Source organism: Mixophyes fleayi, chromosome 7 (genome assembly GCF_038048845.1).
Source record: "Mixophyes fleayi isolate aMixFle1 chromosome 7, aMixFle1.hap1, whole genome shotgun sequence".
Lineage (NCBI taxonomy): Eukaryota > Metazoa > Chordata > Amphibia > Anura > Limnodynastidae > Mixophyes > Mixophyes fleayi.
The window spans coordinates 20,332,144-20,345,853 of NC_134408.1; the positions used below are offsets into that span (position 1 = coordinate 20,332,144).

General features: G+C 41.4%; 1 protein-coding gene across 3 annotated transcripts in view; it reads left to right on the forward strand.

The window, feature by feature from the left end:
* LMF1 (lipase maturation factor 1) overlaps nt 1-13,710 on the forward strand; it is a 227,528-nt gene that overhangs the window by 34,002 nt on the left and 179,816 nt on the right. For 2 of the 3 annotated variants that reach the window (XM_075179270.1, XM_075179268.1), the window contains exon 3: nt 1,817-1,827. In XM_075179270.1, coding sequence (XP_075035371.1) covers nt 1,817-1,827 — 11 coding nt within the window. The other variant, XM_075179271.1, reaches the window with a different exon arrangement.

Genomic DNA, 13,710 nt, shown 5'->3' on the forward strand with positions numbered 1-13,710 from the left:
TAAGGGAAAAGCTACCTTTAAGTAACGGGTTGATCGTAAAGCCATAGGTGGCGGTTCTTGGAATTGACATGTTTACTTTTGCAAACGTGCATTCCTATAACTGAAAAATCTTATTTAAAGTGTCTGTCAACAAGCGTGAAACGCGCGATTGTGGAGTCGGGCAGAGAGGGAGAGAAAGCATTGCATCTCTGCCTTCACAAATGACCCTTTTTAGTGAGGCAATATGTCTTATGGATAAATTTTACTTCTGTCCAAATACCGTCCACATTTTTAATCTAATATTTCACAAATGTGTTATTCTCTTTTCCACGATACTTGTCTTATGATTAAAAATGTCAGAATGAATTACATTTGTAATGACTTGAATGTGTTTAACTCATGGAATCCGTGTTTAACCGTGCATTAAGTTATCCTTAGAAAAAACCTTGTCTTATTTTTACATTTTTTTTTTTTATTATTTTTTTTACTCTTTTGCTTATTTGAAGAACAGACCAAAATAATCATTGAAAGCTGACTCGGAGTCTGGATCAGTTTGAATTCTTGCACTCGGGAGAAAGGATTGGATTTCAAAGATTCATTTCATTATAAACAGCCAGAGCATCTCTGTAGCATCCTGTGCCCAGTGCTAATGCTGTCTGCTGTCTCCAGGGCTTCCTCTAATAAGAGTCTGTCTTGGAAAGGCTGAATTGCAATTCCAATGCGAGAGGATGGACAGACATGGTTCAAGAACTGTCCTCTGAAGTGGGGAGCTCCGGCGTGCACTCACGTCTAGCTAATTAATAGTGTTCTCTTGATATCATCAACACTGACGTGTCTCCGTACTGACGTACGGACACAGACTTTTTGTTTTGTTTCGCTGTCAAGCCAAACACAGCGACGGGTTCTACATTTACATAAAGCTTTAGTATTTCCCAGCACGAAATGTCTTGGGTCAAAGTATTATCACTTGTAAGGGCCAAATTACAGACAACTGTGGATTTGTTTTAAAATGAAATGTACAAAACAAATACTTGTTTCATATATTATATAAAAAGAAAAAAAAGAAAATAGTACAGAATATAAAAAGGAAGAAAATTTAAGTTTTCATAATGTTTTAAAACAAAGCGTGCGCAGATTACACTGTTGTGTCCAAATTGGAAATGTCCAGACGTTTTGGGTAAGTGATCCGATCCTACCGGGCACTGTTGGGTTGGTTGGATGATGATCACATACATGATCCGATCACCTGATTACATTTTACACCTGTCCTGATTTGACATCTGATTTAATACCAATCAGAAATCAGAGAAGTGCTCTATTTATAGGTTAGAACGGCGTTTTCGGTATGATAAGATGCCACAGACTGTATGGTGACCCTGATCGCTCAGACCTATGTAGAAGCATGCTCTCTTTTCCGACAGTCATACTCGCCACCCGAGTCGTGGTATATCATTGCAGTATATTCATTCCCCAGAGGTCTCCTCTAGACCTCGCTCATCTGCTGTCCGAGAGAGCCGTGTGCTGAATAATAGGCCTTCCTCTGGGCGAGTTCTGGTGAGACCCTGTCTTCTGCTAACCGCATGCCGCTTAATGCCCTATGTAGTAAACCATAAATAAATCATAGGGCGTCACTGGTGACAGATCTGTGTGTATATATATATATATATATATGTGTGTGTGTGTGTATATATGTGTATATATGTGTGTATATATATATATATATATATATATATATATATATATATATATATATATATATAATCTCCATATATTTTATCTGACTTAATGTAGTATCCCACATATCTAATTTAGTTTTCTTCTCTTTTATCTCTTTCAGGTATTCCTTCGGTAAGTGACCTAATTAAGAACCAAGCACCCTGAGTCTGTGTTATTACAGTAAGTGGGTAAGAGATTCCTCTGTAATATGGACGTAGTACTCTGTATTACGGCCATGTCTGTCCTGTACTTGCGGGGTTTACTCATATTCATGCTCTCATATTACATTTTGTCTGTGTATCCTGTACGTTATACACACAGTTTATGATTTGGGGGGCCGTTGATGATGCATGATGGGTGTTTAGTTTCTACCTTTGCATTAGTGAACCTGCATTTGCTCTGAATAGAACCCATCGGGGTGATTTGGAGTTGCACACAGGTTAGCAGTATTGTGCCCGTGGTAGTACGCAGAGACGCAAGTTACATATGTCCTCCTGTAGTTAGAGTAGCATTAGCCTTAGGCACCTCTCAATTCTCAATACGGATGTAACGGGCGTCCAAGTGGGTACTTACATGACAAGTGTGATTTTTTTTTTTTTTTTTTAACTTTGTGTAGGTTAAAAATATGCCCAAAAGTCATAAATTTTAGACGTATCTGTAACCCTAAGTACGTGCGCAGCTCAGGGGGCATGGTTATCTCGCATGTGAACGTGTCTCTCGAAGCACGATGGGACTCAAGTGTTTGATATTCCGCTCAAAATACTGGCGCAAGCAGTGTGCACGCATGATTTGACACATTTTTTTTTATATTGCAAGTCACACACCGACACAGAAAAATAAAAGGCAACACACAAATTTCAATTAACAAAAATTGTGATATTTTAACAAATCATTAGATTACAAAAAAAACATACAAGAAATGTTTCCAGGCATGAACTCTCCTCCGCGCGCTGTCCGGCGCGTTACTCTCCTCCGCGCACTGTCCGGCGCGTTACTCTCCTCTGCGCGCTCTCCGGCGCGTTACTGCCCTGAAACAGTTTCTTTCATCTCTCTCTGATTTCTTTGTAATCTAATGGTTTAATACGTCACATTTTTAATTGAAATGTATTTCGTGTGCCGCCTTTTGTTTTTTTGGTGAATATCTGGCTTTCACCCACTGCTGGACCAGACATCATATTACTTTCAGAGATGTGGACAGACACCATGAACTTGCTCTAATCCGCCTATTGTCCAGCAAATATTAAATGTTACAAATGCATCAGTGTGTGGGGCCCAGCCAGTGACTGCAATCTAAATTTTGATATCGAGGCCAAAGGGAGATGATTTAAATAAGGTCTCCAAAAAGATTTTTCACCTATGTGTAACTGTTATATAACCAGTGCATGTAGCCACCTTCTCTACTATGGGCAAATGCTCATCGATGGCCATTGCGAAATGCGTTGAGTAATTTCTATTGGCTTTTCACCTGCTTTCTCTCCATGACTATCGTGTGGCCCCAGGTTTTCCTGATAACTCCCAGTCATTATTGCATGACCTTTCTTTTTAAATGAAATACGGCCCCTATACATAAGTGAGTGTGTAACTTCACCCATGAGCTACTTCCAGGTATATGAAAATATAGTTATTTGCACAACTTTCCAAAATCTGCGGAAATGTAAATATTGGGTCCATAATTCTTTTTTTTTGTTAACCACTTAACAGATTTTGTATCAAAAATGCAATTTTATCATTTGGGAAATTGCTGACTCAATCTGGTGTTTTTCAGCTATTACGGCATCAAAATAGCCTTTTAATTTTTTTCAAGTAAGCATATTTAAAAACAAACAAACAAAAGTACACATATTTTCAATATTGCAACATGTTGGTGCTTTCTTATCTTAATCACAGACAAGACGTGTTTCAGTAAATCCACTCACAAGAAGCAGAAGTGTTTTAGAGTTCCATAGAATATTGCAGTTACATTAAATTCAAACGTTTAAATGTGGAACTTCTAGCTTCATTATTTTTTCAATATGTGACTGCTATGTTCGGCCTTATAGACAATTAATGACATGTTTTATTTTATTTTGCCTAGAAGGATTCTAAAGGGAAAAGCTACATAGAAGCAGGTACGCCATTAGTACACCGGACTTTAAAGTAAAGGTTCACGTTTGGCGAAAGTTTTCCTCCCTCCTTACTAAACTGGAGTCGTTTAGTAATTTATGGTAATCTACAAAAGTCCTACTCAACGTACTAAAGTTGGGCGAGATCCACTGGTTTTGGGAATGCCATAGTCTTCAAATGACTGGCGTTACAAAGTGCGACCTGATAGGTGCAGTAGATTAGAGTTAAGAGGTCAACGCGGTAGTATGAAGCGCTTACAATGCGCATGGTACTGCAGTATCTACTGGTGTCTTGGACCTTTGGTGGTAGATCCCACCATAGCGCGTCTGTGGTTCGTACATCGTCTTGATCTCTGACAGTATAAAAGCATTCTCTACTGCGTGCACACAATACTTAATACAGTCACAAAGGAAATTAGCAATACTAATGTTAAATATGTATTGTAGAACTTGATATTCTCAAATATAATTCACGGTTTATTTCTTAAACATTCATTTATATATGTACAGTATATATTTGGACATTGCAGTATTTATTAACAGAATAAATTGTACCTTGCATGGTATATGTTGACAATAATCCACAAACTATTTGCTTTCTAAGAAATGTATTTCATTTTTAAATCTGAAGTTATTTTCTTTTGCTGTTACACTGTTTTTCTCAAGTCTCATTTAGTTACATTCCCTAACGAGTGAATTGCATTTTGCATTTAATGAATGCTCATCATTTGGTCATTTTAAATATAGCTTCTTACGACATAGAATTATATTAGAGTGTATTTGGTATCACGGCTCACCTGCGGACTGTACTGGCTCGCCACGGTCGTTACGCGTTTGGTCAGGTAAATTGTGCACATTTTGCAGGCGGAATTTGACCTTCAGTGTTCCCAGTCCTGCCCAGCATCGGGGTTACCATTAGACGAAACTAAATGCAAATTTACAACTATGAAGGAGAATGGATTTCCGACCTGGAGAAAACACATAAATGTAGATTGGACATTTCAAGTATTCATCCACTGGAAAAAATGGCACTGTTTTATTTCAATATTATTTATTAGGTAATCTAGACAGTTTTATACTTGCTGTATATTCCCTAGTTAGAGTCACACGTTTCGAACCTATAATGGACTAATACCCTCACTGGATTTTTATTGTTCCTTGGGGAGCCGTCATTTTTAATTTAAGCTCATTGCAGACTTATATAATATCCTGCAACCCCCAGGAGAGATGAGCCCACCCAGTGATGATGTGAATGGCGTCAATACGCCCCACGCACTTGTCACTTGGACGTCCCCTCCATAATCTCCAGGGCTGGGTTGGGAGCATGTAAAACAAAGTCTACAAGTAGGTGACGTCATTGGATCCTAGTAAATTGATAGGCTGCAGTCTCACACTGGGCTCGGTGATGTCACTGACTCCTAGTAAATTGATAGGCTGCAGTCTCACACTGGGCTCGGTGATGTCACTGACTCCTAGTAAATTGATAGGCTACAGTCTCACACTGGGCTCGGTGATGTCACTGGCTCCTAGTAAATTGATAGGCTGCAGTCTCACACTGGGCTCGGTGATGTCACTGACTCCTAGTAAATTGATAGGCTGCAGTCTCACACTGGGCTCGGTGATGTCACTGACTCCTAGTAAATTGATAGGCTGCAGTCTCACACTGGGCTCGGTGATGTTACTGGCTCCTAGTAAATTGATAGGCTGCAGTCTCACACTGGGCTCGGTGATGTCACTGACTCCTAGTAAATTGATAGGCTGCAGTCTCACACTGGGCTCGGTGATGTCACTGACTCCTAGTAAATTGATAGGCTGCAGTCTCACACTGTGTTCGGTGATGTCACTGACTCCTGGTAAATTGATAAGGTGCTTTCTCATGAATGTTGGCTCAGTCCGCACAATGGCTGCCCCCATAACTGTATGCCATGGTTCTGGGTTTGTGCATCTGTCTTCTGAGCCCTGTCCTCCTTCACCTGCTTTCTATTTCCTGTCCCTAAACAAAGCATAGTGACTTGTCGCCCCTTAACCCAAGCCGACACCCTTTGCTTCTTCCCCCGTACTCTTTGTAAGCAGTGGGACCCCTGTTTTTCTTGTCCCTAGATAAGATGTTCCTGAAGACCGAGATGAATAAGATGTAAATCCTTCCTGGCTAGGCTGAAGCACAGGAAAACCACAATATTATTTGCGTTATAATTTAGTTGGAACAACAAGTCTTCTCATGCGTTCCCTTTATCTGAGGGAGAGATTCTGTCACTGTGAGGTTTGCAAATGGTTGATGAAGACTTCAAAGAACAATGCTTAAAAAATTCTGAAAGATAGCTTTGTAAGCCGGGTCTCTTCCTGTTCTCCCCAGGAAAAGTCTCGTTTGAAATCTTATTTGTTTTCTTCTTCTTTTTTTTTTCTTAACTCAATCTGAATATCACTTTTTCCTGTCTTATGTTTAACCCTTGGGCCAAAAAAATGAGTAGGGGACTGTTTATTTCTTCAGAAAAGATCTTCGGTATTATTATCCATGAATATCGCGCCTCTGTTGATGGAGTTAGCAAATTGCCCATGTGATACGCGCCTCAGCAGTTATTGTAATGCTTTCCCCCACACGCAGCTACGTGGATGACCAATTCGGCCATTTTAGACCGCGAACTGGCTATAAGTGCCTTTATAACAGGTCCCAAAGCATCGCGGTCATTGGCCGACAGCGCTATATAGGCCTCATAGAATTTGTCCGTTCAGCTTAGTTGTGAACAGATCGATGTATCCAGTTTGGCTGTGCTCTTTTCAGCCTTCTTTCCTGTCCTCTGATTCTGAACAAAATGGCTGCCGATGGTTCTAGCCCTATTTCCTGTACAGTGATTTTAAACTAATTTCACAAAATGGCTGCCTAGTGTTTTTGGTCTGGTCCCTACTAAAGTCATTTTAAAGTGACGTGACAAAATGGATCTCCCTATTGCCATTGCTGTCTTCCATCCAGTCAGTTTTGTCCAAGATAAAGCGGCCCATGGTGTAGGCACCGTCTGCAAACTGCTGGTTCTGGTCTGATAACGTTAAGCATTTTTCCTGTCTGTGCATGGGTGTGGCCTGATTGCAACGTGCGCTGAATATGGACATATTCTTCCCAGTGTTTTCAATCAAGCCTGCACCATTCACCATAACGGGTGACTTACATATTCCCGGTGACCTCCTGCCCTCCCCTCTCTTAAATTCATGCTCTCAAAACAGCTTAATGAGAGGTTTACTGGTCCAATTGGAAGTTTTTATTAAAACCCATTAGTGCACTGAAGCAGTCCGCCTGAAGGAAGCAATTAGCTGAAAGTAAGTGAGCTTGGAGATTTCCCTAGTTGTAGCAGTAAAGGGCCCCCCCAATGTTCCCCTTAAACTGTTCCAGGCAAGCACAGCTCCGTAACCAGGCACTGGCAGTATCAGATGTCCATCCTTCATGCTTCTTACAGAATAAAACGTCCGTAGGTGGTATATACGCATTTATCTTGTGGTGGTGGTAAAGTGACATGTCATTGTATCTGGTGATCTTTATTTTTGCCGTTGTTAAATGGAAAAATCCTCATGACTGCTGATTGGATTTTGTGAAAATACCTTGTTGCAGAAATTATTATTCTTAATATTCTTTGAAATTACTATCATAATGTTTTTATATTTTGTGTTTTTTCTCAAGACAAAAAGTTTTCAATATATTATCATGTTACTTTATCATCATCATCATCATTATCATCATTTATTTATATAGCGCCAACATATTCCGTAGCGCTTTACAATTGGGGACAAACACAGTAAACTAATAAACAAACTGGGTAAAACAGACAGAGGTGAGAAGGCCCTGCTCGTAAGCTTACAAATCTATGGGATAATGGGAGTATGACACATGAGGCTAAGTCTACATTTTGCATTTCGGCCCAGTCATGCTGCAAATGTAAAAGTGACTCATAAGCTAAATGATCCTGTCACACAACAATCTTGGTCATAGGGTTGTTGTCTTGTGTGAAATTGTGTAACGGGTGGTAATAGGGTAAGGTAGTGAGGTTAAGAGGGTGGTTGAGGAATATTATAAGCTTGTCTGAAGAGGTAGGTTTTCAGAGAACACTTGAAAGTTTGTAGACCAGAGGAGAGTCTTATTGTGCGAGGGATACTCTACAGAGAATATCCGTTTTCTTGACTCCTGACTATATGTATATAATATATAAATACATGTCGGGCATTTTCCAATCCACCATGGTACCTGTGAACTTTAGTTTAGAAGATACAGCGATGCCTGGTCTCCTGTGAAGTATTAATCTGTATAACCTTGGGATTGTCTAGTTTGCCCTTTAGACATCAAATTCCATTTTGTGTTGCCTTCTCTGCAAGCGTTAGCTTTGTGACGGGTTCAAACACTAACTGGTGCGATCAGACTGCAGACTGCTTGGTGATGATGGCACAGGTAAATATAGTGTTAAACAGCGCTGGGGAATAGGAGATGTGGTTTAATGCCTCAATCATACCGTACCGTGATGTCACTGCAGAGCGCCCTACTCCGACCAGCACTGTATGCGTATTAATCTACCAATCCACAGAGTGCATATCTGCAAAGCAAGTCTACAAGCCTGTCATTTACACTGTCTGCTCAGGGAAGAAGAACCTTCCTCCAAACACGGCAGCCTGCTGCTAAGGAAGAGCGTGTTGGAGATAGTTAGCCAAGTATAAACCTGTACGTTATGTCATGCACTTGTATATTACGCATATTACTTTCCTCTATAACACACAGACCATTTATGAATGTCCTACTTCGTCCTTTAAAGCTGTTTCCCTTTTTGCTCCACTATTTCTAAATAATGGTTTATATAAAACGATATCAACTCATCGCAACGTTCATATACAAACCTGTCTGGTTATTAAATGAAAAAGAGGCCTAGGTATGAAAATGCCGATAAAGCCTTCGTTCCAGGCCGGTCTACGAAATAAACCCTTATAATTCTGCCATAAATCAGTCAATCTAATCCATGCCCAGTTTGGATGGAGCAATCAAACGATGCAGTTTGTTAATGCCGTACATAGAAAATCAATATGAAAACCCAACAAAATAAATACGTCTATATTTTTAATTTTACTAATCGGCTTTAGATTTTAATTTTTTTTGTGTGTTTCGTTTTTTGTTTTTTTAAGATCGTTAAAGTAAGCTTATAATTATTTTCCACTTGAGTGCCAGGGGTCCCCTAATCCAGCTCTGCATGATGCATATAAGTATTTGGGGAGAAGGAGTTTTTTCATTTTGTTTTAGTTGAATTCTTTAAAGTGGACGAGCCTTAATCTGTCTCACCCCAATGCTTGATGCAGAAACTGCTGAGTTCCCTTTGCATAACGCTGCAGATTTATGTCTCCCTCATTAGCCTGTCTGCTGACCTGGTCAGACTCCATGTAAAATAAGATTGCAGTAATTTATAACCAGTGATTAGAGGCATGTGCACGGCTAAGGGGGGAGCACCAAGCCACTAATTTCCGCAAGACGGACTCCGCTTGTGGCTATTTCTCCTGCCCCACCTGATTGGGATAAGGTAATCTAACCTCATTGTGGTATTTTCCCGGATTCTGATGTAATGGTAAAGCGCTGGGACCCTCTGACACCCGTCTCAGTGCAGTCTGCAATACTTCCCATCAATTCACTCTCAAAACTACACCTTTTGAAGCTGCAGAAATCGGGGGCCCACAAGGTACGTGATATTTGGGGCTCGACAATATTTAGTCCAATGCATCAGACTTTAGTAGACACAGTTCTGCCAATGTCATAAAACAAACTAATATGTACAATAGTGACACATGTAATGAAGGCAATCTCCGTATCCCATCCCTCTTGTGATTTATTAAATGAATTAGACTGAAGAGCGCAGCGTTGTAGGATAAAAGAAAGCTAAAGTGAATGAAATGGGTTATAATAAAGAGATAATAGGCAGGACCTTAAGGTGACTATTTAATTCTTTCCTCTGTGTTCATTACTATTGGGACCTGCGATCCTATGAAAGGTTAGGCAGAAGTGTCTTATGGAAGCACCTCCCAAAAACGGAGGAGCTGCCGCCTCCCTCCAGTGTATGCGCCCAGGGGGAAATAAGCCAATTTTGCGCATAGTAAAAAAGTGCCGCATCTCCGCCATTAGCAAATGAGCTTGATGGTCTTTATGACTGTGTGATGTGCCCGAGGCAGTAATTGGGGTGTTCTTAAGGGTGTGTAAAGAGTCTGGATCCAGCCCTGCGCTTTGGCACAGTGATCTCGTCCCTCTTGTTCCCCGTTTGGGGACATCTTAAAGTTGTAGTTATGAAGAACAAGGGCCACCGTTTCTATTTTTCCATTAAACGAAATCCCGAGCCTTCACCTACGGCCCCCAGCTCCATACTGGTTTGTTGTCCGATCTGTTTGTCATAGTGTGTAACACTTGTTTAAAGTGCATCGTTTTTAGCTTTAAATGTGTGGCCCTTTTGAAGGTTAGAGGGACGCCCTATGCCATAGTTGCCAACCTTTAACGATTGGCCTCCGGGAGTCTCGGTGTAGAGGTGGGCGTGAGGGGGCGGAGCTCCTCGAATCGCATAATTTTGTCCCCGCCCCATGTGACGTAATGGCGCAAAAGCGTCATTTAGGTCAGGGGGCGGGCCAAAATGATGCGATTCCAGGAGAATCGCATCATGGGGGCTTCAAATCTGCCCACTTCACTAGGAAGTGTCAGATGCGGGAGAATTGTCAGCGCTCCCGGGAATCCGGGAGACCTACCTGGAATTCAGGAGTCTCCCGGGCATTACGGGAGAGTTGGCAAGTATGCGCTATGCCCCTCCTCCCCCCGAAGTGTTTCAGGTTGCCTATCCCTAACCTAAACTATTGGTCTTTAAGAAAGGAGTGGCAGGCATAATATATAGTTATCAGAAATGTGACGGGTACACTCATTCTAGATGTAGGTCAGTGTAAACTAACAATACCCTCTTATAGGCAACCTTTGGGTTTCACGCTGTTGTGGAACTACAGACACCAGCATCGTCCTCGTGTGTTTATCTATACATTTCATAATATCATATACTGCTGTTTAATAAATATATTTATATATAGCTGGTTTGTATTTAGATTTTTTTAAGCCATCAATACAAATAAATTATTTTTTTTTTTTATCCCTTCACAAAATTAGCCACTGTTATTTCCCCTTTAAGTATTAATTCACATCTCGTTTTCTTGGCACACGTTTCTCCGCTGTCAGATCCAGTGTGAAACTAGCACTATGCGTTTATGGCTTGTCCGCCTCTAGGTTAACGTCTAACTTCAGAAAGCTGCTCTGCATTTCAAGAGCAGGAACTGGGAGCACTAAGAAATGTTAATTTGCAATGCCCCGAAGCCGAGTATATGCTAAATATTCTGAATATATCAAGGCTAAATGGGCTTGTGTTGCTAGGCCCAATTTCCGCTGAAGGGAAGCATGTTCTTATCCATGGCAGCTCCATTAGGCTCAGCCAGGGCCGCTGCCCCAGCTCCGTGGCACCTGCATGGATTTAAGCCATCTGCCAAGAGGAAGTTTGGTTGTCACGGCAACGGGACCTTAACAAGTACCATGACAAAAGTGGAACGGGGGCGAGGGGTCAGTGAAGTGGGTGAGCCGGTCAGCAAGGTCACTTCCTCTTTCCCCCTTAATAAGGAATATGCAAAACATTCCAGCCGGCTGCAGGGCTCTGCTGACTAATGCAGTAAACAGTTTGTCATGCAGCAGTCATGCAGAATGTTATCAGTCTGTGTGGTGGGATTGGGAGAGAAGGTTCTGTGCAAGCGTGGTGGTGTAGGATGAATACTATTATTCAATGTATAGCTGCCATAGACTAAGGTGCTGCTGAGGGTCTCCCAGAGCAGACATAGACCTGGAATTGGGATGGTGTATTATCAAAGGCTGCTCCTGATTGGATGGCAGACGTTTCTAGGTGCTCCAAAGCTGCTGCCTGCTGATACTATTCATGGAAGACGGTGCGACTCATAAACAGTAATAGGAGGCTTCCCCCAAATTCTCGTAGGTGAATCAGAAGTCCCTGTCATGTAGACTTTAATAATTATATATATATATATATATATATATACAGTCATGTTTAATGAACCGCAGAAAGGCCTACATTGTGTCACGGAATGTAGGCGCAAGAAACCACGTTTAGTCAAGTCAGTATGTTTTCCTCTTTTAGAAAATTGTCAAAGTAAATACTAGAAGAACTACTGCATAGATCTACTTTATAATTATAATGTTATTAAAATACTATGTTTAGAAGTGTTCTGTTAGTCCAGGTATAGGCTGAATTATATTAGAAATAAAAGAAAGTTGTTATATAACTCTGTCTGTGGCTTCCTGCTGCCTCCATTCCCCTCCTCACATCATGTCACTGCCTCTGTCACATGCAGCCCTGTCCTCACTGACACATCACTCATCTCCTGATATACTCTGTGCTGCTGGGGACCCTGCTCCTTCCACTATATAACTCTCAGTCTGCTGCCTCCATTCCCCTCCTCACATCATGTCACTGCCCCTGTCACATGCAGCCCTGTCCTCACTAACACATCATTCATCTCCTGACATACTCTGTACTGCTGGAGGACCCTGCTCCTTCCACTATATAACTCTCAGTCTGTGGCTTCCTGCTGCCTCCATTCACCTCCTCACATCATGTCACTGCCCCTGTCACATGCAGTCCCTTCCCCACTAACACATCATTCATCTCCTGATATACTCTGTGCTGCTGTGGACCCGGCTCCTTCCACTATATAACTCTGTCTGTGGCTTCCTGCTGCCTCCATTCACCTCCTAACATCATATCACTGCCCCTGTCACATGCAGCCATGCAGTGGCTTCCAGAAGATCAGCACCTGCATCTCTTGAAATACTCGATCCAGAGGATCTCATCGGCAGAAAGATATTCTATTCTTACCACTTTAATCTATGTGGGATATGGATAGCTATCTGTAGAGATCTAGAATTCCACAACCCCCTTCTGTTATCAGAATGGACAAGCAAAACCAAGGGCCCAGTAAATCTCCCCCTGCCCCTTCACCACGTTACTTGCTTTCAGAAAATCAAAATCCTACTTTCTCCTTTGTCAACCCCTTCAGCAGTTGAAACTACTAACGAAATATCCACATTTAAAATGCCTCTAACTAAAGACAAACTATTTTATGTTTTCCGAATGGATTGGATAGAGGCAACTGTGCAAAAAGAAGAAACAAGCTGAACAATTCTTTGAAGTGTGGGAGAGCTATATTAATACACTTCCCAGGTCTATTCAGAGTCATCAGATTCAGAGGTGCCTATATATCGACTTGGTTACATGTCTGTAGCATTGCGTGGTTACCCCAATTCCGTTTGCAAACGATGAATTCTATTTACTTGTCTCCCGTCCGTCTCTTACCCCTTTTAAGTATATTGCAACGCTGCGGGTGGATTATATTAATATAAACACTTGCATGGTTGGACATGACGTTGAGTGTTATCTCGTTTATCTCACACTGCTGTTGTGAACTATTGATTACTGAAACATAACTCGGTTATTATTTGCATCATGAATCCTGGCTGCTATCTTTGCATAACACACCCTGTTACCTGAGCTCTTGAACTGTAACTTGGCACACATGTGGCCTGGGGCCATTTATGTAGAGCTCAAAAACAAACGTGTGACCCATGATGATGACCGAACTGTTTTGTGAACGGAGCTTCGACATCTAGAATTGCTACACAGTTCTTCAATAACAATGTAATACAAAAACCAGTTCCTCTACGCCAGTTCCATAATACAGCAACATACAAGGTAACGTTTCCTGCATTAGAGTACAGTCAGTCCACAATATATGGATTGTAGCATCGTTGCCTTATTCCCCAAGACAAACCAGTATCCTTTAAATCCTATGGGAATTCTATGTACTTCTGGAT